This window comes from Cydia strobilella, chromosome Z (genome assembly GCF_947568885.1).
Source record: "Cydia strobilella chromosome Z, ilCydStro3.1, whole genome shotgun sequence".
Classification (NCBI taxonomy): domain Eukaryota; kingdom Metazoa; phylum Arthropoda; class Insecta; order Lepidoptera; family Tortricidae; genus Cydia; species Cydia strobilella.
In genome coordinates this window covers 6578228-6605949 of record NC_086068.1, presented here as the reverse complement: position 1 = coordinate 6605949, position 27722 = coordinate 6578228, and the positions used below count along the sequence as shown (strand labels likewise).

At 39.6% G+C, this 27722-nt stretch overlaps 2 protein-coding genes across 2 annotated transcripts in view; one reads left to right on the top strand and one right to left on the bottom strand.

Moving 5' to 3' along the window:
- LOC134754168 (JNK-interacting protein 3) overlaps positions 1 to 27416 on the top strand; it is a 156239-nt gene extending 128823 nt beyond the window's left edge. The window contains exon 26 of the transcript XR_010128877.1: positions 27403 to 27416. The gene's annotated coding sequence lies outside the window, so the exon portion shown is untranslated. The remainder of the gene's footprint in view (positions 1 to 27402) is intronic.
- On the bottom strand, positions 7 to 14170 carry LOC134755070 (zinc finger protein SNAI2-like). Its single transcript, XM_063691549.1, has 3 exons — positions 14161 to 14170; positions 13513 to 13647; positions 7 to 1422 (listed from the first exon to the last, which is right to left on the bottom strand). The coding sequence occupies exons 1-3, from the start codon at positions 14168 to 14170 to the stop codon at positions 569 to 571; spliced, it is 999 nt and encodes a 332-aa protein (XP_063547619.1). The 3' UTR covers positions 7 to 568.
- Positions 27417 to 27722: the final 306 nt, after the last annotated feature.

The following is a 27722-nucleotide window of genomic DNA, read 5'->3' as shown; positions in this document are numbered from 1 at the left end:
TTGAGCTCGCGAGCGTCGGCGGGATGGTGACGGGCGAGGGCGGGGCGGGTGCAGACGCGGACGCGGCCGCGGTTGGCGGCAGTGCCCGAGCAACAGTTTGGTCTTCTCGGGCCGCTACTCGCTAAGCTACTCGCTACGCCTCGCACGCTACTCGTGCGTCGCCTATCGCCTATCACTGGCACTCTACGCTCTTTACTTTATTGCTCTCTTAGTACCACAGCTCGACGGTTTCATTAAGTCTCTACGTATCACCGTAACTACTATCTAAGTGTCACACCACCCATGCGACGCTAACTTAACTATACATTAACGTGTAAATATTACACTACTGTAACATATAGGCTCTTGCCATAAATTGACACGATTCCGACTCGGGACTAATAATTGAAAAATATATATACTTTTTAAATTTAGAATTATGGAAAGAGCCCTATCGTTATTAGGTACGTTATTATTGCTTATTTTTTCTTCGACGCCGTCGAAACTACGAGCCGCTACTTTAATTTTGAATACAAAGGTGTAAAGAAGTTCATAGAGAAACTTTCGTTGCATAAATCGCGTCGCTCGCTCAGGGACCTTCCCCGCGAGGCAGGCAGGACGTCTCTAGGTGCTTGTTGAGATAGCTCTTTAGCGCGAAATAGCGCCGGCAGCGGCAGCACTGGTACTGCTTATCGGAAGAGTGCGTCTGCAGGTGCGCCCGCAGGTTGGAGCGGTCAGCGAACGCCTTGCCGCAGGACGCGCAGCGATACGGCTTCTCGCCAGTGTGAGAACGTAAGTGCCCGCGGAGTAGCCATGGTCGCGAGAACTGTTTGCCACACACGCTGCACTCGTGTCCCATTCGGTGCGTCAGCACATGCATAGCCAGGGCGGGCATTGACACGTAGGCCTTCCCGCACTCGTTGCATCGCTTCGCCAACATCGAGTCGAGGCTGCGGTGTGTCTGCTTATGTCGCGACAGGTTAGAAGAAGTCGCATACCGCTTGCCACACTCGTCGCAGTCGTATTTCGCTCGTCCCTTCGGCGGAGGGGACGGCGGAGAATCTTCTTCCGGCTCCGGCGGTGGCGGAGGCGGAGGAGGAGGCGGAGGTGGTGGCTGGTAAGTTATGTAGTTGAGTTGCGGTTCGATGCCGGTGAACTCAAAGGGCGCTACGGCTTGAACTGTAGTGTAGACGGGGAGCGGTGGTTCGTCGGCAATAATGTATATGTTGGTGGGTTGTATGGTGTACGTGTATAGCGGGAGGAGCGGCGCGGGGGTGGGCTCGATGACGGTGACCACGGCGGGAGGCAGCGGCGGCGGGAGCGGCGGCAGCGGCGGCACGCCCTGCGCGAGGGAGAGCAGCTCGTGCGCGGCCTCGGTGTCGGCCGCCGTGCGCTCCTGGATCGGCCCGCAGCCCAGCTCCGCATACTCGGTGGTGCGGGGCTCTGCCGACAAACACCTATGGTTAGACCCAGGATCGTGTGTCACTCAACAATCACTGTTACGACCACTGCAGCTATGGGTACCAAAAAAGACAACAAATAAGTAGGAGTTGGTATTAACGCTAAAGTGTCTTCTTGTAGCATTTGTAGAAATACTACTTACTCAGAAGAACTAGTCATAGTCGTACATCTCAAGTGATCCCAACGATATTATTTAATAGCACACTCGTTAATGTACTTAACTGGTTTACTATTAACAATTTCCTTCTTAATGCTAAAAACCAAATGCATTAGATTTTCTATGCCGAATGTTAAACCAGTCAATACTAAGATAATTTTGAATAATGAATCCCATCAAAAACAATACATGTAAAAAGATGCTAGTCTCGCAACGCAATTCTTCTACTACAAAAAAGTTTTGCGATGTAATGCTTTAAACTTCTTAGAAAGCCATATATACTATATATATATGGAGTATTGAGAGGGATTATATCGAGAACATTTTTTTTTCGGTTAGGGGCTTGAAACTTCGTAGGTTGTGACAAAGAAATCTCATGCGTTGTATAATAATTAACAAATGGTTAACCGACAGCAAATCTTCCCACTATATGGGTCTAGGGGATCCAGAGGCCGTGAGTTCAAGTCTCACCCAAGGCAGTAATTTTTCCACTTTTAAATTTATTCTAAGCTTAATAGCATCGATCGCAGACGTTTCTGCTTGTTAAAAATTAAATGGTTAACCGTCCCTACTGCTATCTTTTGCTGCATAATATCCTACGCTCGTGTAGAATATATAACCACCAACATACAAATCCACACGTACGAAGTCACGGGCAACGGCTAGCGTATATATACATAAATATTTTATACTAGCTGTTGCCCGCGACTTCGTACGCGTGGATTAACCCTTTTAGGGGAAGAATCTGAAATCACTTTTCTTGTATTTTAATAATATGCCTTCATCCGATGATCTCCATACAAACTTTCAACCCCTTTTTCACCACCTTAGGGGATGAATTTTGGAAAACCCCTTCTTATTGGATACTAACGTCATAAAAGCTACCTATTGTGAAAAATTTTGCTCTCTAGGTCCAACGGTTTGGGCTGGGCGTTGATTTAAGTGAGTCAGTCAGTCAGGACTTTTACGTTTATATATATAATAATGGTGGCACCCTATTAGTGATGTGCCGCTGGTTTCCCCTTCCCAGAAATATTTCCAACAATTGAACTAAAGGGAGGATTATTATTTTACCAGTAACATTCCCCAAGCAGGAACACTGAATTTCATCGGGCTTACATTTTCCGACAAAACACTGCGCTAAACCAGATAACAATGGATTTTACAATATAGAGCTTTGAATTGTATGTATGTATGTATAAACTCTTTATTGTATAAAACACAAATATGGCACAGGATAGGCAGTAGATACAAAGGCGAACTTATCCCTTTAAGGGGAATTGTGAAGTATGTTCAACTAGAAACAGCCAGTGTTTGGGGTAGCATTAACAGCACATCACTAATCCCGCTTACGTACGAAATATCATTTAATGTTTACCAATCGCTTTTCAGTAAAGCCTTTCGGAGGAAACCGGATCAGGAACCGATTTTTGGATTTTGACCACTCGATTTCATGTATTTCTTTCAATAATATCTCCACCACTAGGCATTTAAATTCTACTAATATAATTTAAAACGAGTGATCCACAATACCAATAGATTCCTAATTTATATAGTTCGTATTTCAAAAATGAGCATTTCGCCGTTTCCCACATTCAAAAATCGCCCTCCAGTTCCAATAAGACCTTGTTACCCCACTGGATTGGAGGGTCAGATAGCAATGTCCCACGCCAATTCTTGCGGATTAATTATCAAGCGGACCCATGAGCCGGGCAAAAAACTTAGACAACGCTAACGCTATAAAGTTGACGAAGATTATGTCCAATCCCAGTTTAAAAAGTCACCTTCGTACATTTTACAGTTCGGGCGAGACATTGATACATCGTATGTTTCATATTTGTTGTCGAATTTTCTTTTCCCTTAGATTTGGATAAAATTTGCTAGGTTCGAAGAGTTTCTCATTGTGGGTGGAATAAATAAGTATGCAATCCTAATATGTCCCAATGGTTTTATCATGATGTGGTCAACCGATCATTTCATGAAATGATTGCCACATAAGATCTGGCCACGACATATCCACAAAATAATATCAACAACTAACAAAAAAGAATTCGACTACAAATAAAAAATGGTCCATAAATAAGCCACCGCCACCAGTAACCACTATCTGTAATTTTCTAGAATCGAACTGGGTCTTCGTATTATTATTTACTCCCATTGAAAAGCTAGGTCTGCTCGTATAGGGCAGGCCATTTCCACTTCGAAATTGAGCGAGATTCAATTATTAAGTTTAGTTCTGCCAATGCATTTGTGGCTTTCCGTCCATTGATAGGATCCTTTTCTGGTGGAAAGGTTCTTATGCACATGAAGCATAAAGACCCTTCTCTGATTGAAAGCAATCATTTATCTGTTTGTAGACCTTATACATATCGTTGCAGGAAGGTTCACAAATAATCAGCCAACTGTGTTAACAGTACAGGGGCTTGCACTAACAATGCCCCGTCTATTGCAAAGCTGATTTATCAGTGCGCCGGTTAGAATAGACGCGGTTTGATTTATTTGATACGTTGCAAACTTATCCTATAAATACTAAATGCATTATTGAGATTACTGATAATCTCAGACAGTGGCGGCTTAGCCACGTGGCAAAAGTATTAAATGCCACGGGACCCGCGCGTTTGTGGTCTCCGCGCACCTACGCATTGTAGCCGTAAAAAACCCAAGTTTCACTTCGTTCACTTCGTCTGACAAAATTATAACAATCCATGGGCCCCATTATAGAATTCGCTTCAGACCCCGCGCTGGCGTAATCTGGCACTGATCTCAGATATCATCTAATACGATCTTAAATAAGAGGTTACTCTAGTTAGAATAAACTGCTATTATATTGCACACTACTGTATAGATCTTAATTTTGTGCAACAGAATATATATTTTAATCAGAACAATAGCGGCGTATTTCAGGTAGGTGACTGCATCCGTTCATTAGCATTATCATCAAAAACGTAAACAAAAGACTTTTGTTCATGTTAACAAGATACGACGATAGCTGTTCCTGGGGCTTTTAATTTTAAACGCTGATTCTAAGTTTTCATTTAGAATGTGCGGGGTGTGCAGATTATCCTTAGAGTAAACATGAGATTATATCTGGAAATGTATGAACGAAACGTTTTTGATCATATTTGGTTGATTAAAAATAAAATTGTTTAGGTTAATAGATTTAAAATTCTAATTTAAAGGGTTTAAAGGTAACAGACAAAGCACAATAAATATTAGGATTAGGATTTACGATAGAACTTCAAAATGGCAAAGCCGTCTCGAGAATTCTTTTTTTTTTCATTAATAGTGTTTAAAGTGTATGATAGCTTAATATGTAGTGAACTGACGTGAAAGTGTGCTGCTAAAGAAGAATTAGTCTTGAAATGCTTTTAACCATTCTTTAGTTAATTTATTAACCCGGCAATGCATCGTGGCTATTGGTGAAGTCTATCTATCACTTTACTAAAAGCATACAAGCACAATTTTGACGAATCCATTTTTTTAAAGAAGAAGAATATAATGACAAGCTAACCTACCTAATTATGTAAATAGTAGCAAAATATAGATAGTCTCTTAACCTGGCGTTTTCTCGATATCGAGTCAGGTCCGTTCCGTGCATAGCATAATACTATTACTTATTCTGTGGCATAGCTCCGAATGTCAGGCTTAGCATAATGATTAAATTTTCTCTTTGTAGGACTTCAGAGCTCAAGACCACAGTCATACATTTAATGGTGAACCAGCAGACCAAGTTCAATTTACAAATGGAGTGTTTGTGACGATTTCGGGCAAAAGGCACCGCATGGCCGAAAGATCGTAAGAGCGAGTTCCTATTAGCACTTAGGGCAGTTAGTGTCTTATTGACAACCTGTGGTACACATATAATTTGCCTGAACGGCACATATGTGCCAATTTCAACCAAAAGGGTACTTATTGTCAGTTGTTAATAAGGCGGTATTTCCATATAGCTTCAATTCGAAATCAACCTTATCGACAAGCGACAAAAAATGGTACCTTTTGGTTCAAAACGTCACATATGTGCAACTGCAACTCTTATTACAATGATTACTACATTATCCTCCTAAAGGTATCGTTCCGATTTATACTACACCAGCATTATTGATGCAGTATTGCAATGCGTCATTACTGCCGACTGTATTACTGCCACAATCGTCAAAATCCTTATTGCTGCCTCGATTTTTAATATTTGTGGCAGTAATGCAGTCGGCAGTAATGTCGCGCTGCAATACTACCTAAGTACCTTAAGGTCCATCAAACAAGAAAATATAGCACTTAGGTTTTGAGGGTTCGGGCGGTATAGGTCACTTTCTTAGGACGTCACTTTCTGAGTTCGTCACATTCTGAGGACGTCACTTTCTGAGTACGTCACTTTTTTTGTACCATCGCCCACACTGTTACCTGTACAACGGTGGACCTTACGGCTTTTGTAATAAGGTCCACCGATGTACAGTTACGAGTGTTGCTGTTTGTAGGTATAGTACGATTTAACAGTATAATATACCTGCACGAAAAATTTAATTTCCCCTCAAGGTCCAAAACACTGTTAACTCTGTATGTATGTCAGATATAAAAGCGACCGTATGTCGTACAGCTAATCTGGTTGCTGGTATACATTTTTCGTGCAGGTATATTATACTGTTAAATCGTACTATACCTACAAACAGCAACACTCCTAACTGTACATCGGTGGACCTTATTACAAAAGCCGTAAGGTCCACCGATGTACAGGTAACAGTGTGGGCGATGGTACTAAAAAAGTGACGTACTCAGAAAGTGACATACTGAGCAAGTGACGTCCTCAGAATGTGACGCCCTCAGAATGTGACAAACTCAGAAAGTGACGTCCTAAGAAAGTGACCTACTCCGCCCGAACCGTTTTGAGATGGAACTAAACAAATAAGATACAATGATGTTCCAGTTGAAACTGGTTACACCTATACAGTAATTAGTTCTGTTTATTATGTCCGTGAGCCTCAGGAGTTAGTTAGTTAATCATTTGTTATTAATTATACAACGCATGAGATTTTTCTGTCACAACCTACAATTTCAACCACTGCTTTGTTAAAGAATCTCAAGACTACAGTCCCTCGAGAAAACCTCAGCAGGGAGTTTATTTCAAAGCCAAAGCGTTTGCGGAAAAATATTTTCTTGAAACTTCACGGTGTGCGACTATCGCAATTGAGAACTCACCTGGCAACGACAATTTCTAGTAGATACATTTCTGGGTCGGTCGGTCGTTTAGCGCCACTTGCACCATCCGACTAACCCGGGGTTAACCGGTTAAACCATTAACCCAGTGTCAAATTGTACTCGTAACCATGGTAACTCCAGGTTTAACCGGTTAACCCCGGGTTAGTGAATGGTGCAAGTGGTTCTTAGTAATAAGGACTGTATTGCCAGATGACAATAATTGTGAGCGTGGTAACACAGTCGTGACAGACTTTTCATATAAGCTGTATGTACAGTCGCCATCAGATATATCGGAGCGGCTAAGGCGCTCACAAATATCTGAACACGCCTCTATTGTCAAGGCATTAGAGTGCGTGTTCAGATATTGTGAACACCTCGGCCGCTCCGATATATCTGATGGCGACTGTACCATGCTGTACCTACCCGTTTCTACGCTCTTAATATTATGCATACGAATTTAAAAAGCTGCAAATTTTTGTACTTTAGTACAGGGTGGGCCAAATACATTTCAAAAGAAGAGGTCGAGATGAAAAGAGAATTTATCACTGGCCCACCCTGTACAATGATTGTGACAAAATTTGTCGTTTTCAAGTAAAAGGTACCACATTGTCGTTTGCCATTAGGACGCTCTGACAGGTTATTCGTATAAAGATACAAGCAATTTCGTCCTTGTGGTAAGCGACAAAGTAGTACCTTTTGCTTGAAAACGTCACAAATATAGTTCGTTCACTTTTAAATATATATCTCACGCAACAAACGGTTTTACTGTTATAACTCGACCACACCTAAAATCCGCTTTTGCAATTCACAATAACAATACAAATCCGGGTCCCGGGAAACAATACGTCGCCCTTTGTGCTCCTTCCGACCGTATTTACAAAATTAACACCTATTTAATAAAGTTTTTACAACTTCTGCCAGAGCCGCTTCGCTCAAACCAAGAGTCCGATTCCGATTTAACCACTTGTTACGCTTTTGATCTTATTTTGATACGATCTTGAAGATCGCTCACGCTGCATGCTAATAAAGTGAAAGTCGTGCGTAACATGCACATCTAATCTCTCATGCACTCTAATCACCAAAATATCAAAATCAGTTCAAAACCGTAATAAGTTGTTGAATTTAAATCGGGCTCCAAGAGCAAGCGGCCGGTAACGATGTTAGTCGCAAAGATGTTAAATTGTTAAATTTACACTGTTAGAAGTATTAAAACAAATTAAATTATTTACAGAAAATACTTTAATTTGTTTTTATTTTAAGTAGAAACACTACTATATAAATTATTAACCGAAATAAATGTCATATACTAAGAAAAAATGACCAAGTTTATGTAAACGCGCGTAAAGCACTGATTTTGTAGCTCTTATTTGTAAATTTCGTAAAGTTTGGACTGCTAAAAATTTTAATTTTGTATTACACATATCCTGTACTCCATCTTTAATAGACTACATTTTTGTTATTATGACTTTGAAGTAGTGTAAAAGAAAGTTAGACGAAATCAATTTTCTCCAGAAATTACTTCAACTTTAAAATTATAATACCGCTCGAGGGGTCCCAAACGTTTCAGAAAAGCTAGTTGAAATTAGAAATAACTAGTTGCGAAGAAAAGTGTAATGCACACGTACATGTACGTGTTGTTCGTTCGGTCTATGTCTAGGTACAAATTTTACTTGATTTTTTATGTTTTAAAGAGCGCAAATGTTACTTATACCTCGAAAGGGCTGTTAATTCCCTAATAAAAATAACGGGATCCTGACTGATTAATTAATCAAATTTCAAATCATCCATATCATCCATTAAAAACCAATTATTAAAATACGCAGGATTTTAGCAAATTAGCGAGGAATATGTAGAATCTCAACCAATATCGAAAACAGCTCGATTTACGCATACCACCACGAAATGCTTAAGGTCAGGCCAGCAACTAAAATATACGAGCAACGCTACACGATGACATAAAGTAACTCACTGCAAACTATCGCCGACATTTTACAAGCTTTTATTTAACTTGCAATGTACCTACCTACATAAATAATATGTATAGGTATGTATTTATTTAGGATGCTTCTAAATGACGCGTGTCGTAGGTAAAACAGCGCCTACGTGGAACCACCTTTGTAACAGTGAGACTGATTGTGAAAACCTTCAGGCTATCAGAACAAGATTAAACCCGTAAAAAATGGTTGAAACAGAAGCGGCCTTGGTTTTCTCATGTGAGATGAACGCCAGGCAGTCTATGCTGGCTACAAGAGTCATGTCTTTGTTTTAGGATCTCCCTTGAGCCCCGCCCTCGTAACGAAATGAATTTTACGAATGAAACCAAGTGCATTGATATTGGATATCCCTTCAGTTTTATTAGATCCGCCGCTTTGTGGGCTTCTTGCTACTAGTAAGCGGATATTTATAAATCAATACCGCGTACGATTCTTCAAGGAACCCGTGCAGCCGGTGATTTTTTTAAATTTTTCTGTGACAAATAGTCTGTCTCATGGTAAGATGGTTGGACATATAGATCCTAATTTTGTATCAATTATTGGGGTACACTCGGGTTGTGAATGATTCCATATTTTTATCTTTAATAAACAATTAACAAACGATATCCTGTATAAAATGTATGCGTAGACTTGCATTTTACCAATATCAGACGAGAATTTTATTAATTGATGTGAGTATATTGAATGTAAAGACTTAATGGATCAGCAATAAATGAGCAATTTTACTCAATACTGTTTTTGCGGCAGCTACATTGAATGGTGATTTCCATAAATTGTCTGTGAAGGAATTAAAAATAATTGGTTCAAAATTAATCTCGTTCTCAATACAATTCGTAATATGGCAACGGCCAAATATGTACAAGTAGGCCAGGAAATGAGCTCGAAAAATGTTATAGAGGGAAATGCTTGAACACATTTTATGACTTCGTAACATTGTTAGGACTAGAAAATTGAGTCCTAAATAAACTTTCAAGAGCGGATATCTCAAGAACTATACAAGATATCGAAAAACTTGACTAAATAAAACTTGTAACAAGTTTAATCACCTTTTATTTTGTATAAGTAGTCATGTCGGTAAGACGCAAAGTTTCCAATATATAACTGAAATACCGAAAAATGGAACCTTCAAACCCCCTCTCCCCTCCATCTTAAGGGCTACGGTCGGGGTCTTTTTATATGTTCACCTCCAAACTAGTCCAAACAAAGTTACGGAGTCAAAAATTGTGTTCCAAGCATTTCCCATTGCTCGGCTTAAAGACCTTTTGTCAAATATTCAAAACGGGAAGCTAATAGAATGGAACCTATTGGTTGAATTTCATAAAAGTGAACAAAAATGTAGCTAGTTCAGATCAATATAAGTTTGTAGTTTGACAATTGTCGGTCGGGAGTTTAGACTTTGGCCAATAAAGATATATGTTGAGTCGTGATATCTGTTAAGGGTTTCTTAGCCAACATGCCAATCGTTTACGCTCCGTAGCGTCGTCATCTCTCTCTCTATCACTCTTTCATATTAGTGCGACAGAGACATTGGTGTTTCGTTCGCTACGGAGCGTAAACAATTGGCATGTTGGCTAGGCACCCAGATCACTACTAAGTAGTTGTCATACTGTGTCCACTGTCTACCCTCCGTAGCGTCTAATTTACTTTCTTTTGAGGTACGGGACCCTGAAAATCCGATCATCTATTTCAAAGTACCAATCCAGACCACTCAGCTAGCACAATAGCATAAATCCTCCTTTTTTACACACATAATTCGCATTACGCCAAGTAATTCAATCGAACACACAGTTCGGAGAATGCACAAAAAGGCTAATTGTCATGCGATTGCATGCATACAGGGAGGATTCGCTAATAGAATTACGACGTGTAGCACCAGTTGCTCGGCTACTCCCGCGGACACATATCCAAAAAGACTTTACATGTATGTACCACGTGTGACTCAGTTTGAGTTGGTTTGAGTATATAGCCGTATTAACTATTGTCAATTATTGTGGACTTTCTACTGACGTCAAAAATAATACGTCATACAATTATTAATTTATAAAATTCTAAATAAATGGGTAATATATTAATGCCTCATGGCATTTAGTTCGCCTTTTGTACATTAAATTGTTCTTTTGTGTAATAAAGTTTAAATAAATAAATTAATTAATTAATTATTTATTTTTCATGTTTTTTACCGTAACGCCTAAACTTTCATTCATAATCCAATCCATATAATATTGGTATATTATAAATGCGAAAGTCTGTCTGTCTATCTGTCTGTCTGTGTGTTACCTCTTGACGCTTAAACCGCTGAACCGATTTAGTTGAAATTTGGCATAGAGATAGTTTGAATCCCGGGCAAGGACAAAGGATAGTTTTTATGTCGGAAATCATCCCTAAAGAGAGTGAAAAGGGGGGTGAAATTAAGAGATTTAATGAATTGCCTGATAATTGATGTCAAGCAATTAAGCTTATGCACAAATTGAATGATTGCTATTACACTTTATCCAGGCGCTAAACTTACTCTAGCTGCTGACTCATTCCACGCAGACGAAGTTGCGGGCAAAAGCTAGTACCTAATATATTTAATATATCGTCACTATTTTGAAAAAATCTCGCACTGCTACTCAAAGTTAAAACGCAGTAACTCTGTATGCATCCCATACATATTAGTTAGAGTTAAACCAAGACAAGTCTGCAACGATTTTGATAGTACTCAGTGCAAGTGTTATTTTAAACGTCAAACTTCTATGAAATTATGACGTATAAATAACACTTGCACTGCGAATGCTGTCAAAATCGTTGCAGACTTTTCTTGGTCTAACTCTACCACATTTTTTTTTGATTGACAGAACGAGATACGAGTTTTTTTTTAAAATAGTCATAATATACAGAATGAGCAGACGTGTTTATACATTATATCTTACAATTTCTTTACTACTCTTGATAATTGTTGAGCTATGTAGTTGTTGTTTGTGTTTACAAAATACAAGTCGTTTTTTTTTCATATATATTCAAATTAAAATATATAACGGCTGGGCCATGGTGCGCCGAGGCCAAAAAGCTGGTCAGGGAGATCGGGCGTCGGTTGAGGGACAGAGGCTGTGCTGGTTCTTACCTGGTCCAACAAATATCCTTAGCCATTCAGCGTGGCAACGCAGCTGGCATATTTGGAACATTTGGACCAGGTAGGGAACAGTTCGGGACTTAAAAGGACATTTTTGACGGGACTAGTTTGTTATTAATAAGTTTTTATATACTAAGTGTATACAGTTTAGGTTTACTAGGTTAGTTTTAATTTTATAATATTGTAATTTTATTTATTACAATATTTTATACAAATACATGCTATTAGAAGTAAGTTCTAAAAAAAATCTTTATGTAACTAATAAGTAATTAAGAAAAAAATGAACCCATTAAATACTCTCTACGTATTATATTTGTGTAAGCTGTAATTAAACAAAATTTGTATGGCGAAGTGTTTAGGTAATCTGCCATTTTATATATCTGTGATAACTCCATTATGAGACAAATTATTGCCGTCTGGCAAAAGGACGACGACAATTTGCGAGCGCAGTAACTGAGGAAAATAATATTGAAGCCCAGGAATATACGCTGCCGTTAATTTACTTGGAACAGGTTGAAACTGTTTGTTAAACGTGTTTATTTGTACTTAAATACAAGAGAATAAATTTCGAATGCACATTTTAAACGAGCATTAAGTGGTTAATTTTTTAAAGCCCGTTATTGATGATTGTACATAAAGTATTAACCTATTTATAATATTTTTACAGCGAGGGTACATTTAGCACTCGTATGGTAGGTATTGTTACAAGCCTGTATTTAACTTGTAATATTTGTATGTCCCTATAGTGCTGTGTGGCTCGCTTTTCAAATCAATTTTAACCTTGTTTTAGGATGCGTTTCGACCAGAGATGTGCTATGCTATGTTTACATACATTTGAAACGCAGCTCCAGCTACAGCTACATTTCAAGTGTATGAAAACATAGCATAGCACATCTCTGGTCGACCCTTACCCACCCTTAGTATTTGGTTGACGGAGCATTTCACCAGTCTCGCTAACGGGATTGGCGGGCTACAATAATACAAAGCTACATGACCACGGCTGTAGCATGGCGGCGCTACGGTGGCATTTTAAAACTTTCGGCGCGATTCGAGAAATGAACTAGAGTTTCACTAGATATGAAATAGTAAAGATATGTGACGTCCCACGGGTAAAGGTACCTTTATGGCGGTTGGCGCTTACGCTATTATTAACGCCGCTCCAATTAATATTGGATGGCGCTTACGTCGCGTAAGCGCCAGCCGCCATAAGGTACCTTTTGCCACGGAACGTCACATCTTTACTATTTCATATCTAGTGAATCTCTAATTCATTTCCCGAATCGCGCCGTTTGTCCGCCAAAGACGTCAACTGACGCGCGCGGCTACGGCTACAGCCCAATATCAACCTTTGTGTATTGCGATAAGGTTCACGATGACGATACAAAGCTACACGACCAATGAATGGCTATTTGACGTGCTACACGAGGTACAATGCTACAGTGCTACGGTGTGCTACGTCTCCAGTGAGCGCGGGGTTCTCGGCCCGGCTGTAGCTTGGCGGCGCTAAGGTGGCATTTTCATGAGCTACGAGTATGCTACGAAGCTGCGTAACCAATGAATATTTAAATAGCACTTTACGAGCTTGACACAGGGTACAATGCTACGGTGGGCTACGTTACCAGTGAGCGCGGGGTCCTCGGCCGGACTGTAGCACGGCGGCGCTACGGTGGCCTCGGTGGGGCTGCACGGGGGAGGTCCGTCATGGCGCTGGTTGCTCTTCTTTACCATGTAACAGCGCGGCATCGCGGCCCACGCTGCAACAAAGAACACAGAGATAGAATGTGGTGAGTGTACGCAAATTTAGACTTACTTTGATAGTTTTGAAACGGTCACTAAGTAAATAAGAATTGTACATTATTTTCTCGAATTGTTCGTGTGCATTTCAAAGTCGCAGCGCTATATCCATCCTAGCATGCGTATTTACTTTGAAACTTGCTCAAAGGTCGACATTGTTTGCCAACGTACAGGTATTATTTGTCTTATTTTATGTTTACACGCTTATTAGTACTTATTTGCATAATATTTAATTTATAATTGGATGGGGCATGTATAGTCAAAGTTCATTAAATTAAAATTTTTTTTTTAAATCAGATACAATTTCATTTGGTAAAATTTTGTATACATATGTATGACTTTAAGAGGATATACCAGCTGAGGCCCTTCCCTTCTCATAATTTGAGAATTTTAGGTAAATATCACCGTCGCGCTGACGGGGATGGCACTTAAAATTAGTGCGATAAAGACAACTGCAGCTTAGGCGAAAAAACCTGCGTACATCTCGCTAAAAAATCTCGGAGATCGAGGTTTCCTTCTCGATATTTTTCTCATCAAAAACTTAACTAATCGTAACGAAACATTTGGGAAAGGAATGAGAAAGAAATTATCTGTGCCTGACCGTTTTAATTTTTGCGTTTATTATTTCCGATTTTGTTTACTAGGCGTCTGTTTACGACGCATTTATTTTGCCGTTTTTAGCGCTGTTTGAAGTAACCTAGTTCTTATAAAAACAAGGATATCAAAACGAGCAAAACGTACAGACACAGATACTGGTAATATTGAACTCATATAAAAAAAAATATTCATCTAGGGCCAAAATCCAGACAGGAAAATGTCGAGAACGTTTGTATGGAAAAATTACCACTAATGTATCCTCTGAACTGTACTTCCACAGCCTAAGGGCGAAACGAATACGGCGGTGAGTGAACGCACGCAAGCACGCCCCCAGGACATATTGGACATCGGCACGGGAACTAACGCGGTTAAGCTCGGTGGCCGAAAATGTTTACCGTCACCGCACCTGTTACACAGGTCGCGCTTTTTAACCTATTTACTCCTACAAAAACCTATTTCATGAAACTTAGGGAACCACTGGTAAATGCTGTCCCTTTCTTTGTTAGACTTTACAAGCGTTAATGAATAACGCCAATAACGTTATATATTTATAACAAACACAATAAAATTGACAAAATGATGGATAAGGAAAAACGATTATCGAGGGCTTGTTAATAACGTTATATATTTATAACAAACACAATAAAATTGACAAAATGATGGACAAGGAAAAACGATTATCGAGGGCTTGTTAGACTTTACAAGCGTTAATGAATAACGCCAATAACGCTATATATTTATAACAAACACAATAAAATTGACAAAATGATGGATAAGGAAAAACGATTATTGAGGGCTTGTTAGACTTTACAAGCGTTAATGAATAACGCCAATAACGTTATATATTTATAACAAACACAATAAAATTGACAAAATGATGGATAAGGAAAAACGATTATCGAGGGCTTGTTAGACTTTACAAGCGTTAATGAATAACGCCAATAACGCTATATATTTATAACAAACACAATAAAATTGACAAAATGATGGATAAGGAAAAACGATTATTGAGGGCTTGTTAGACTTTACAAGCGTTAATGAATAACGCCAATAACGTTATATATTTATAACAAACACAATAAAATTGACAAAATGATGGATAAGGAAAAACGATTATCGAGGGCTTGTTAGACTTTACAAGCGTTAATGAATAACGCCAATAACGTTATATATTTATAACAAACATAATAAAATTGACAAAATGATGGATAAGGAAAAACGATTATCGAGGGCTTGTTAGACTTTAGAAGCGTTAATGAATAATGCCAATAACGTTATATATTTATAACAAACATAATAAAATTGACAAAATGATGGATAAGGAAAAACGATTATCGAGGGCTTGTTAGACTTTACAAGCGTTAATGAATAACGCCAATAACGTTATATATTTATAACAAACACAATAAAATTGACAAAATGATGGATAAGGAAAAACGATTATCGAGGGCTTGTTAGACTTTACAAGCGTTAATGAATAACGCCAATAACGTTATATATTTATAACGACATAACGACAAATATAATAAATATCTACATTTTTTTCCTCTTCACTGATTCACGTCGTCGATATTTTAACGAAGCTGGATTTACGGAAGCATTATTAATTATTAATACAATTGCTAACAATATTGAAAACATAAAAAGGTATAAACATATTAACCTGGGATTAATTTTTGTTATAATAAGTATTTAAAATGTTCGTCATTAACACCAATTGAAAATATCCAAATAAATAAAATACGCCAAAGGAAAAACGTAATCTGGTGAATGCCACATTAATGAATGGCCGGAATATGATTGATTTATTTAATTGAATTTAATGAATGTGAATTTGATTGGTTTTAATGAATTGAAAAAAAGCTTTTGACATGGCTAGTTTAGAGAAAGGACGTTGCGTTTTTAGTGTTCCGTGCCCAAAGGGTAAAAATGGGACTCTATTACTAAGACTTCACTGTCCGTCTGTCTGTCAGCAGGCTGTATCTCATGAACCGTGATAGCTAGACAGTTGAAATTTTCACAGATGATGTATTCCTGTTGCCGCTATAACAATGGCGATTCTGAGTCGCACTTGTCCGGTTTTTTAAGTTTGAAAATAGTTTTACAAGGTAAATCATAAAGAAAGTTACTTTAAGACAATAAATACCTACTTTGGATTTTGAAGTCGCGGTCATTACACATTTTAGTGCCGCTCAACCGATCTGCGCCCGCTCAACCGATCTGCGCTGGAGCGAAAACTCTTTAGGAGTATTCCAGCGTAGCAAAAACCGTCTCGTGTGATGCGGAAGGGTCCTGGATTTTCCCCAGGCTACCATCCCCCCACACAGTCCTACCGCTCTACTTGCCCCCCCTGCAATAGAGCCCAAGTCAGGTTCAAAAAAAAAAAAAAAAAAAAAAAAAAAAACATTTTAGTGCGATGTCCATTTATTTCAGAAAATAATAAAAAAAAAACATTTTTCAAATTAAAACAACTAAATACACGATACTTTAAAGAATCTTGCGACCTTGTATACATATGAAAAACCGGACAAGTGCGAGTCGGACTCGCCCACCGAGGGTTCCGTACTTTTTAGTATTTGTTGTTATAGCGGCAACAGAAATACATCATCTGTGAAAATTTCAACTGTCTACGCTATCACGGTTGATGAGATACAGCCTGGTGACAGACAGACAGACGGACAGACAGACAGACTGACAGATGGACAGACGGACAGACGGACAGGCGGACGGATGGACAGAGGAGTCTTAGCAATAGGGTCCCCTTTTTACCCTTTGGGTACGGAACCCTAAAAATGAGTTATTCAATGATGAGTTCAAAAGCCACGCCAATGTTTCCCGCCCACCACTACTAACATACGTCTGTCAGTTGCACGCCGAAAATCACACGGTAGCAAAAATTAAATTACTTTCCGACACCGGAATATGCAAATGTGGCGCAAAAATGGTACAATTCATTGTCTGTCTACTATGCCCATTCTTTCGCTATTCGGATTTAGCATATTTAAATCTACCTGAAATATATTTCACGCTGGAAATTATTTATAAAATAATAAAAGCTGGAATTAACATGAATAATAAACCTACTCGTATCCTGCCCCAAAAAGCTATAAGTTAGCTATAATGTTTGTGTCAGTTTCGAAAGTATTGTCAATATTATTTTTTCCGTATTTCTGATGTGTACCTACTTATAGGTTTATTCAGCTACTATCGAAAATAAGAATTAACACGAAAGCTTAATTTGTAGAAATATCAAACACATTCGTGTGCTGCCCCAAACAAACTCATACGTTTGTGTCATTAACTAAATTGGCATTACATTCGGTTTAATAAACTCGAAATTCGGCATGAAATCTGCCACTTTGTGAAGCTAATTCTATTAAAGTAATATCTCTGTTTGAACTTCATTTCGTCACTCGCTCTACTCGACTATTTGGGTAAATCTGCCTTCCGGCGAGTAGAATTCAGAATATTGGCGTACGTTTAAAATCGCACGTGCTTTTCATATTACCTTATGTGAATATTGGGGCAAACAGGAGAAAATAAAATGAAGACAGTAAGATCTAACAACACACTTTGTTCTTATTTAATATGCCTACCGCGAAACGCGAAAATCGAAATTTTGTTATCTGCCTCTCTATCGATCGAATATGCAAGAGTGATAGAGAGGCAGACCCCAACTTTCGATTTTCGTGTTTCGCGGTAGGCCCTGTGTTTGTGCTAGTGACGCCCTCTACGCAGTTTTGCGTAGGTAATACTCCCTATTGACACCGTATGCAAACGACACAGCATAAGAAAGATTAACGTATCGAATGACAACTTGTTGACTTCACAAGGCCTCATATCCTAAAAAGTTGTAAATTCAGTCGGCCCGAATCGTTTTTTTAAGAATGTACAGGCTGATAACCATAACATCTGTGCACCATAACAAAATAACAAAAAACCGGCCAAGTGCGAGTCGGACTCGCGAACGAAGGGTTTTTAGTATTTGTTGTTATAGCGGCAACAGAAATACATCATCTGTAAAGATTTCAACTGTCTAGCTATCACGGTTCATAAGATACAGCCTGGTGACAGACAGACAGACGGATAGTGGAGTCTTAGTAATAGGGTCCCATTTTTACCCTTTGGGTACGGAACCCTAAAAACTGTAACATCAAAGTACAAAATTTGGCTTTGAAGTCAAAGCTTTCCAATTTTGTGCTTTGATTTGATTTAGTGAATAGTTTGCAAGTGCAAACTAGACTGGAATTTGACATCTCTGGATTCCCAATCCAAAGTTTTAACTAGGTACTCGTGCTGCCGTGAAATGCATGTATAACAAAATACGTAAATAGCAGCCGTTTTACAAGAATCATAATGCCTCTAGCTTCACAAAAAATTAAGCAACGAAATAAAACGGACGTGAGAAACCCTTACCGATAAAGAATGAACATTATTTTTTACACCAAACAGGGTCAGACGCAAAAACGGTTGGTTAGAGCAGGGGCTCTAGTTGTATACTCAATGTATACCTAACCCTACTTAGGTCGTTACACACTAGCGGAGTTCCCAGAGAAGAGTTCCCGGAGTTTCTGTTGCTTTTCTACAATGGGATACTGTATGCGCATGGCTTAGCTCGTGGCTGAGCACAAATCCCAAATTTTCTCATGTTACCGGCAGGCGCTTTGACTTAAGAGCGCTTTCACATTTGATCAGCTGTTTCATACTAAATACTTCACAGTCACGGACTTTAATTGTTGAGCCATCGATGACGAGAATCACCCAACTATAGTATAATACATACAACTATCTTCTTCTATTTAAAGTTCAACACCTAATTATACAAATACCAACGTCATTTTTAGGTTTTCTATTTACTAAGACTACTTAGACTCTCTCTCTGTCTGTCCGTCTGTCTGTCCATCTGTCACCAGGCTGTATCTCATGAACCGTGATAGCTAGACAGTTGAAATTTTCACAGATGATGTATTTCTGTTGCCGCTATAACAACAAATACTAAAAACAGAATAAAATAAATATTTAAGTGGGGCTCCCATACAACAAACGTGATTTTTTTGCCATTTTTCGCGTATTGATACGGAACCCTTCGTGCGCGAGTCCGACTCGCACTTGGGCGGTTCTTAGTATTTTCTGGGTGTTTTCCGGCATTTATCAACTCAGAACTACCTATATAATTCAGTCATACATATACCAAGGTACAAGTTTACTTTGGACCATAGTTGGTAGATTTTACAGTATAGTTAGGTGGTTTCAGTTTAAAGAAATCTTTATTCTCAAAAGAATTACAATAAATTCGCTTTCATGAGAATTATAAATATTAAGTTAGTTTTAGCGTGCAGTATTTAACGATAAGGTTTTTAGTAACAAACTAAACATAAACAATAATATAATATCATCTAAAATGGTTACACGGTAAGCATATTGGATCAATTTTTATCAGATTTAAAAATATAATTTCGTATTTTCTTGGCTAGCAAAGTCTTTGTAATTTAGTTGAAAGCATGCCACTGAATAGGTAAATCCGACTTGCGCCCGACCACTATTCATTTTCCATGGTCGATCAGATATAGAATAGTTTTAGCCAACTCTGATTGTTTTCGTAGATAAAGGGTTAACCGGAACCTCAAGTAATTCAATTATACCTTGAAGCGGACAAGCTATTTCAATAAGTTTCCAGAATTGAGTAGTAATTGCAATATCGCACTTTGAATGAACCCGCTGCTTGTCACTATGACAAATGTTCAGTTAAATTAGTTGAAGAATAGGCGCATAGATTTTCGATCATTGACCCGCCTGTTGCTATCTCTATTGCACTCGCATTATTATATAGCTGTCAAATCGCACAGTGACATTGACAACCGGCATCATGGGCGGGACAGCGATATAATTATGCGCGTGCAATAGAGATAGCAACAGGCGGGTCGTGTACGAATATGGCACGTATTTAAACCGGTCAACTACCTATATAATAGTTGGTCAAACCAATCTTTTTCTTTTGGGTGCTAGTACTAGTGTAAGACAAAGATAGTATGATTCTCTCTGTCTATGTTTGAAATGAGACAGTCCTTTGACAGACTATAATTAATCGAATTTGGGTAGTTTAAAAAAAACGGCCAAGTGCGAGTCGGACTCGCGCACGAAGGGTTCCGTACCATTACGCAGAAAACGGCAAAAAAATCACGTTTGTTGTATGGGATCCCCTTAAATATTTATTTTATTTTATTTTTAGTATTTTTTGTTATAGCGGCAACATAAATACATCATCTGTGAACATGTTAACTGTCTAGCTATCACGGTTCATGAGATACAGCCTGGTGACAGACGGACAGACAGACAGACAGACAGACAGACAGACGGACGGACAGCGGAGTCTTAGTAATAGGGGTTTTCACCCCTTGGGTACGGAACCCTAAAATAAAAATAGGTATACTAAAATTAATAGATTGGCAACAAAAACGGAGCCTTTAAATATATCAATATGAGTTGTATTTTAATGCCGTTACAGCTTTTGTTCATTTTTAGGCAAGTACCAAGTAATTCAATATACCGTACCGTTTTCATAGTTTTATTTCATGAGTAACTATCGCGGTAACCGAAGACAATATTAAGTACCAGGTATTTATTTGGCAATTGAATTATTATATTGGAGACCATTTATGACGCGCATTTTAAAAAGAAAACGGCAATAATTAATAAATAATTCAAATATGAAGTTGTTTTAATATATTTTGTTTTATATTATAATGTTTACGTTGTGACCCGTTTTCAGAAACAAAGGCGTTTTATTATAAAAAGTTACCAATATTCATTAAATTTAGCTGGTTTCGTATTAAAATACTACTAAGGATGACTCACGTTAGACCGGGCCGTGACCGGGCCGGAGCTTCCGGCGCTTCGTTTTCTATGGAAAGCATCACGTGATCACCTGTCATGTCATAGAAAAGTAAGCGCCGGAAGCTCCGGCCCGGCCACGGCCCGGTCTAACGTGAGTCATCCTTAACGCTATGTTCAATATGATAACTTAGGTGGGAACACATAGATGACAACAAAAAATTTAAATTATACTCTTAAATAATTCGTTGCCAACTTATTATTTTGGACGCCAATTAATCTATCACTTCAAGTTCCCTATAATTTTTTTGGGTGACTTGATTTTGCTGCCAGCTTTTTAATAATATGATGCTCATATTTGAGGCTAATATAATAACTGGGAGGGAGTGAGGGGGGCTCTTCCGCATCCCTGCTGTGGAGCCTGAAAGAGCATTAGTGTATCTAAGCTCCAAAATAAATGTAACGAGTAGGTACAAATCATAAAGGCTCGTTAAGAATCAACGTAAAAACTGGACCATAGTTAAACTTTATGTACCCGAGTTTATAGTACACTAATATTACCAAAATAATATCTGCAATTACGAATGTATCCGCGTTGAGCGCAGACATTATTTTATTTTCATTTGCTTGACTTTGAAATGTGGACTGTATACTGATATGTAGGTATATTAGAGGGTAGACCCAGATATGTCATGTGTCATGTGCCAGTCGCGAATATATGTCCTACAAGCCTCAAGAGTTGTTTCATTTATCAGACAAATTAATGGCGACGAATGGATAAAAGTTACAAATAACTATTCTAATACGCGTAAATAACTTAGTGACAGTGTAGTTATCAAGGAAAGTGCGAGACAATGTCGATTGGCAAGATTAAAGAATTCGACGTGGTTAACGGTAACTGGCTATCGTATTGTGATCGAGTGAAAATGTACCTTACGGCAAATGACATAAAGAAGGAACTTCATCTACCAACTTTAATTTCACTAGTGGGTGATCGAACATACGAACTTATGGTGAACCTTACTAGTCCTAAGAGCGTTTCGGATTATAGTTTTGATGAAGTGGTGAAAATCATGGGGAATCATTTACAGCCCAAACCATCCATAATGGCGGAACGGTATCGGTTCCGGCAACGGCGCCAGCAGGCGGGCGAGAACGTGGCACGATACGTGGCCGAGCTCAAGCGATTGTCTAGGTACTGTGATTTTGCTGAGGCATTGGAGGACAACTTGCGCGACCAGCTAGTGTGTGGAATCACAAGTGACGTCATTCGGCAAAGGCTCTTCGCGGAGCAGAAACTTTCCTACACGAGGGCGGTGACACTCGCGACCGCTTTAGAAACCGCGGAGAAAGATGCTGCATTGGTTGAGGGCAGCGGAAACAGTGGCCAGGTAAAATCGCAAGAGGGGCTGAATGCCGTCTACGCGGGCAACTCGCGGGGCGCGGAGCGGTGCACGGCATGCGGCGGTTACGATCATGTTGCTAAGGGCTGCAAGTTTACGTCATACCAGTGCAGTGGGTGCAAGGCTATTGGGCATTTGCGAAGGGTATGTCCACGTCTGCAGCCGGCGCGGGAAGCGGGGCCTGTGAGGAGTTTCGGTAGCCGCGGCCGCGGCCGTTCTGGATCGCGGGGGCAGGGGCGCAAAGGACAAGCGACTCATTTTGTCTCAGAATCGTCTGCTGAGGCTGAGGCCGAGGAGGAAGAGGACGTGTCTTCCGAGGAGGAGCCAATGTACCAGATGTCCTTAAAGAATTATCCTGCGGTGAGCGTTCTTATTACTATAAATAGTAAAGTAGTACCTATGGAAGTGGACACGGGGAGTGCGTGTTCATGTATAAGCGGGGACACTTATAAAAAACTTTTTAGTCATTTACCCTTACAATCGTGTGCAATCTCACTTAGATTTTATGATAAAAGTGTTATTAAACCTTTAGGTATATTGCGTACAAATGTTGCGTATAACAACATCAATAAAATGCTAGATTTGTATGTAATAAACAATGGTACAACACCAATAGTCGGCCGTCAATGGCTTGCCGAATTGTCAATTAAAACGCCTGCGATCAGAAAGTGTAGCGTAAATGTAAACCAGTCTGTACCTGAGGTCAAGCAAACGGAAATTGATTTAGATATTTGTGCGCTTGTTGACAGATATTGTAAGTTGTTCGACGGAGCGCTGGGCCGGTACACGGGCGGCCGGGCAACACTGCGCGTGCGCGAGGGCGCCGTGCCCGTGTACTGCCGTGCGCGTCCGCTGCCCTATTCACTGCGCGGCCAGGTGGATGCTGAACTGGACGCTATGCTGAAATCTGGTATTATTGAGCCCGTTGAATTTTCAGAATGGGCCACGCCATTAGTGCCCGTTGCCAAACCTAACGGTAAAATAAGAGTGTGTGCCGATTTTAAGATTACTCTTAACCCTGTTTTATTGGTGGATAGGTACCCATTGCCAAAGGTTGACGACTTATTTGCGGGGCTCAGTGGGGGTGAATATTTTACAAAAATTGATCTGTCGTCCGCTTACAACCAAATTGAGCTTGACGAAAGTTCAAAATTGTTTACAGTGGTAAATACTCATCGTGGTCTTTTCCGCTACAATCGTTTGGTTTTTGGTCTATCGTCTAGCCCGGGGATTTTTCAAAGGATTATGATAAATTTAATGAGGGATATACCCAATGTGTCCGTATTTTGTGACGACTTGTTAATAACGGGAAAGGACAGAAAATCTCATTTGGAGTCCTTAACTTCAGTGTTTAAAACCTTAAATGCTAACGGATTAAAACTAAACAAAGACAAGTGTGTTTTTTTTGCTGATTCAGTGTCGTACTTGGGTCATATTGTTGACAAAGGTGGAATTCGGACAGACCCGGAAAAGATAAGGGCAATACAAGAAATACCAGAACCAAACAATGTAACGGAATTACGATCCTTTATAGGGCTAGTTAATTTTTATGGAAGGTTTGTGCGGAATTTAAGCACGATTTTATCGCCTTTGCACAATTTATTAAAAAAAGAAACGCCATGGAAATGGTCGTATAAATGTAAAACGGCGTTTAAATATGTTAAAGATTTGCTCACGGGGGCGGAGGTATTGAGACATTACGATCAGGATGATCAGCTGATTTTAACTTGTGATGCGTCATCAGTAGGTATTGGCTGTGTGTTATCGCAACCCCAGCGCATCGGCGGCGGCGGCGGCGGCGGGGGCGAGGGGCGCGCGGGCGGGGAGCGCCCGGTCGCATATGCATCCCGTGCGCTGTCCCCGGCCGAACGCCAGTATAGCCAGATACAGCGAGAAGCACTTGCTATCATTTTTGCAGTTAAAAAATTCCACCAATATCTATATGGTAGGCGCTTCTTGCTGCGCACTGATCACAAACCCTTAGTGTCTATTTTTGGCCCAAAGGTGGGCGTTCCGTCTATGGCTGCAAGTAGGTTGCAAAGATGGGCCATAATTCTATCAGCGTATAATTATGATATCGAATACGTGCGTACGAATGACAACGGAGCGGACGGGCTGTCGCGGTTACCGTTACCCTTTTACAAGAAGCTAGATCCCGAACAGACTTACCTGCATTTTGCTCGCGACGCGTTTTTATTAGATTATAACATTCTCAAAAGCGAAACCGGTAAAGATGCAATATTGAGCAGAGTAGTAAGTTTTGTTCGAGATGGTTGGCCGGTTGAAAATGAAATGCGTCAACTGCAACCGTATTTCAATAGGCGCGCGGAGATTTATCTTGAATTAGGGTGTCTAATGTGGGGGCATCGTGTGATAGTTCCCGAAAAATGCAGAGATCGCGTATTGAAGGAGCTGCACGAAACACATATGGGTATGGTTAAAATGAAGAGCTTAGCGCGTAGTTATGTATGGTGGGCCGGCATCGACGAGGCCATAGAAAGTCTGTGCCGCGCGTGCGCGACGTGTGCCGCGCACGCCACTGCGCCGCCGGCGCACGCCCCGCGCCCGTGGCCCTTTTGTGTCAGACCATGGTCTCGGCTCCATGCTGATTTTTTGGGGCCATTTGCGGGTATGAAGTTTTTTATTATTGTCGACTCCACTTCGAAATGGATAGAAATATTTAAAATGAAAACCGCGACCGCGTCCGATGTAATTGGCAAATGTCGCCGTCTTTTCTCACAATTTGGATTACCTACCCAATTTGTTTCTGACAATGGACCACCTTTCACGAGTGAATCGTTTAAGTCGTTTTTAAGGTCGAATCACATTGAACAATGCTTAACAGCGCCTTACCACCCATCTTCTAATGGTGCTGCAGAGGTTGCAGTGCGTATTTGTAAAAATGTAATTAAAAAGGCCTTGAGCGACGGAGTTGACGTTGAAACGGCTCTCGATAGGTTTCTGTTGTTGTATAGAACGACGGAACATACCACTACCGGCGAGAGCCCCGCTATGGTTTTACAAAATAGGTCGTTACGGACGCGTCTCGATGCTATTAAACCCGATAGGTCGAAAAGGGTGGAACAAAAACAGCAATCGCAAGTAGCGGCAGCGGGAGGTACGTGTCGAGAGTTTAGTTCGGGGGAAGAGGTCTACATAAAAGACTATAGTCGTAATGGTTTAGGGGACTGGGCGCCGGGTCAAATTGTTCAGCGTGTTGGGTCAACCAATTACAGAGTTAGAGACAGTTTGGTAATGAGGGTCACCGGCACATTGACCAATTAAAACAACGGCGGTCTAGGGTATCCTTGGCAACGGGAGGAGGTGATTGTACAACGGGTTCAATAAACACGGGTAATCAAATTGATAAGAGTGAAAACAGAGCAACAACCCCAAACAAAGTGGATAGTAAGAGACCAGAGCCAGTTCCAGCATCCACCAGCTCAACAATAAATGAGCCTTCGGTTCAAAACGAATCTCAAGTTCGGGTTGAACCCTCAGCTTCCGTCGGTGAAGGTCTTGTGGCTAGAAATGCTCCTCAGCCAGAACTAAGCCCTGAACCACCGGAATTATGTGAGAATAGACCCAAACGTGACAGGCCTACGGTAAAACGTTATGGGTTTGAATTTGATTAGTACATATACAATGTATAATATGTAATTACTTAAAGTCACGTTAGTTGTCCGAATAGTTAGGTACCTGGTGATCATTATAGTAGGATACAAGTAATGTTAAACATGTATGATTCACTTAATAAATAAGCACCTTAAACTTCTTAGCTTCTTAGTGTGATTTATGTGTTAGTGCCGACTTACTAGTAAGATGTATTAGCATAAGTGGTTGTGTATTAGGTAAGTGTGACCTAAATTAAGTGGTGAGGTGATATGTAGGTATATTAGAGGGTAGACCCAGATATGTCATGTGTCATGTGCCAGTCGCGAATATATGTCCTACAAGCCTCAAGAGTTGTTTCATTTATCAGACAAATTAATAGGACATTAAGTAACTTTTCTATTAATTCTATTAAGTTAATACTATAAATTGGTAAGGACCAGTAATTCTGTTTTCATGGGTGTCATCATGAGAAATTATAATTTGGGGCGAGGCAGAAAACCAGTAGAGTAAATTAAATTTAGGACAACGCAATAAAACATCACAAACGTGTATTTTTCAAAGGGTATATAAAAGAGGACGTATTACCTAATTTAGTATTGCCCCAGAGATTCGGTCAAATTATATTTTTTGTTGAACAAATTATGTATATCCAAATTGAAACTAACACAGTATGTTATGGGTATGGTGCTTTACGCACACTAGCGTCCCCTGACGCAACCCCCCTTTTAGCATGAAATATGTCCCGATTGACAGTTTCTTTTATTTTTTGCGAAAAGTATACATTTTAGGAATAAAGTGTCAATGAAAGAAATAATCCTTATTAAATTATAAACAAAAAATATTATAATTTTTTTTTTGACATGATGCACCATTTGCATGTTATAGTTAAATGTTACCGTTAAACAAGCTTTTACGTAATATATCTATGTTTGGTACTAGTTTTCATTGGTAAAAATTGTTATAGGTACAAAGAAAATAGAGCCATTGCGAGTTTTGTATGTAAAACGTCTACTCGCTCTAATTTCTATGTATTACAATTTCTAGCAACGAAGTATAAGACATATTATATGTTACTTGAATGTTCATGACAAATTTCATGTTATTTCAGTAGTTCTTTATAAAATGAGAGTGTAACTTCGCTTGTATGGCGGCGACTAGGTTCGTGTGACTTAACTACTTGGTTAGACTACAAAAAGACAAGTGTTTAATCTACTAGCACTCTGTACAAGAGTATCTGTATACTTGATACATCTTCAAAGGCTAAGTAAGTTTAGCGAGACTACGCTTAAGACTAATGAAACTTGAGCATCTACGCCCCAGGCCACCAGAAGCATTTCCTTTTAATAATGCTTTTTAGTTTCATAAACGAACTCGCAATTTACTACGTCCTTTGTCACAGATAGCTTGTAGAGAGCAATAACTGGTTATTTCCACAATAATGTGGTAAGGGTGCAAGAATTTAATGGATAATGTCACACATTTTCGAGAAGACTGCGGTGAACGTAAGTTTTATCTCACTTCACCTTATTTGATCAAATATTCGTGCTTGCTTTCAATTCTGTTTCACATAGTCCATGACCGTGTAGCAA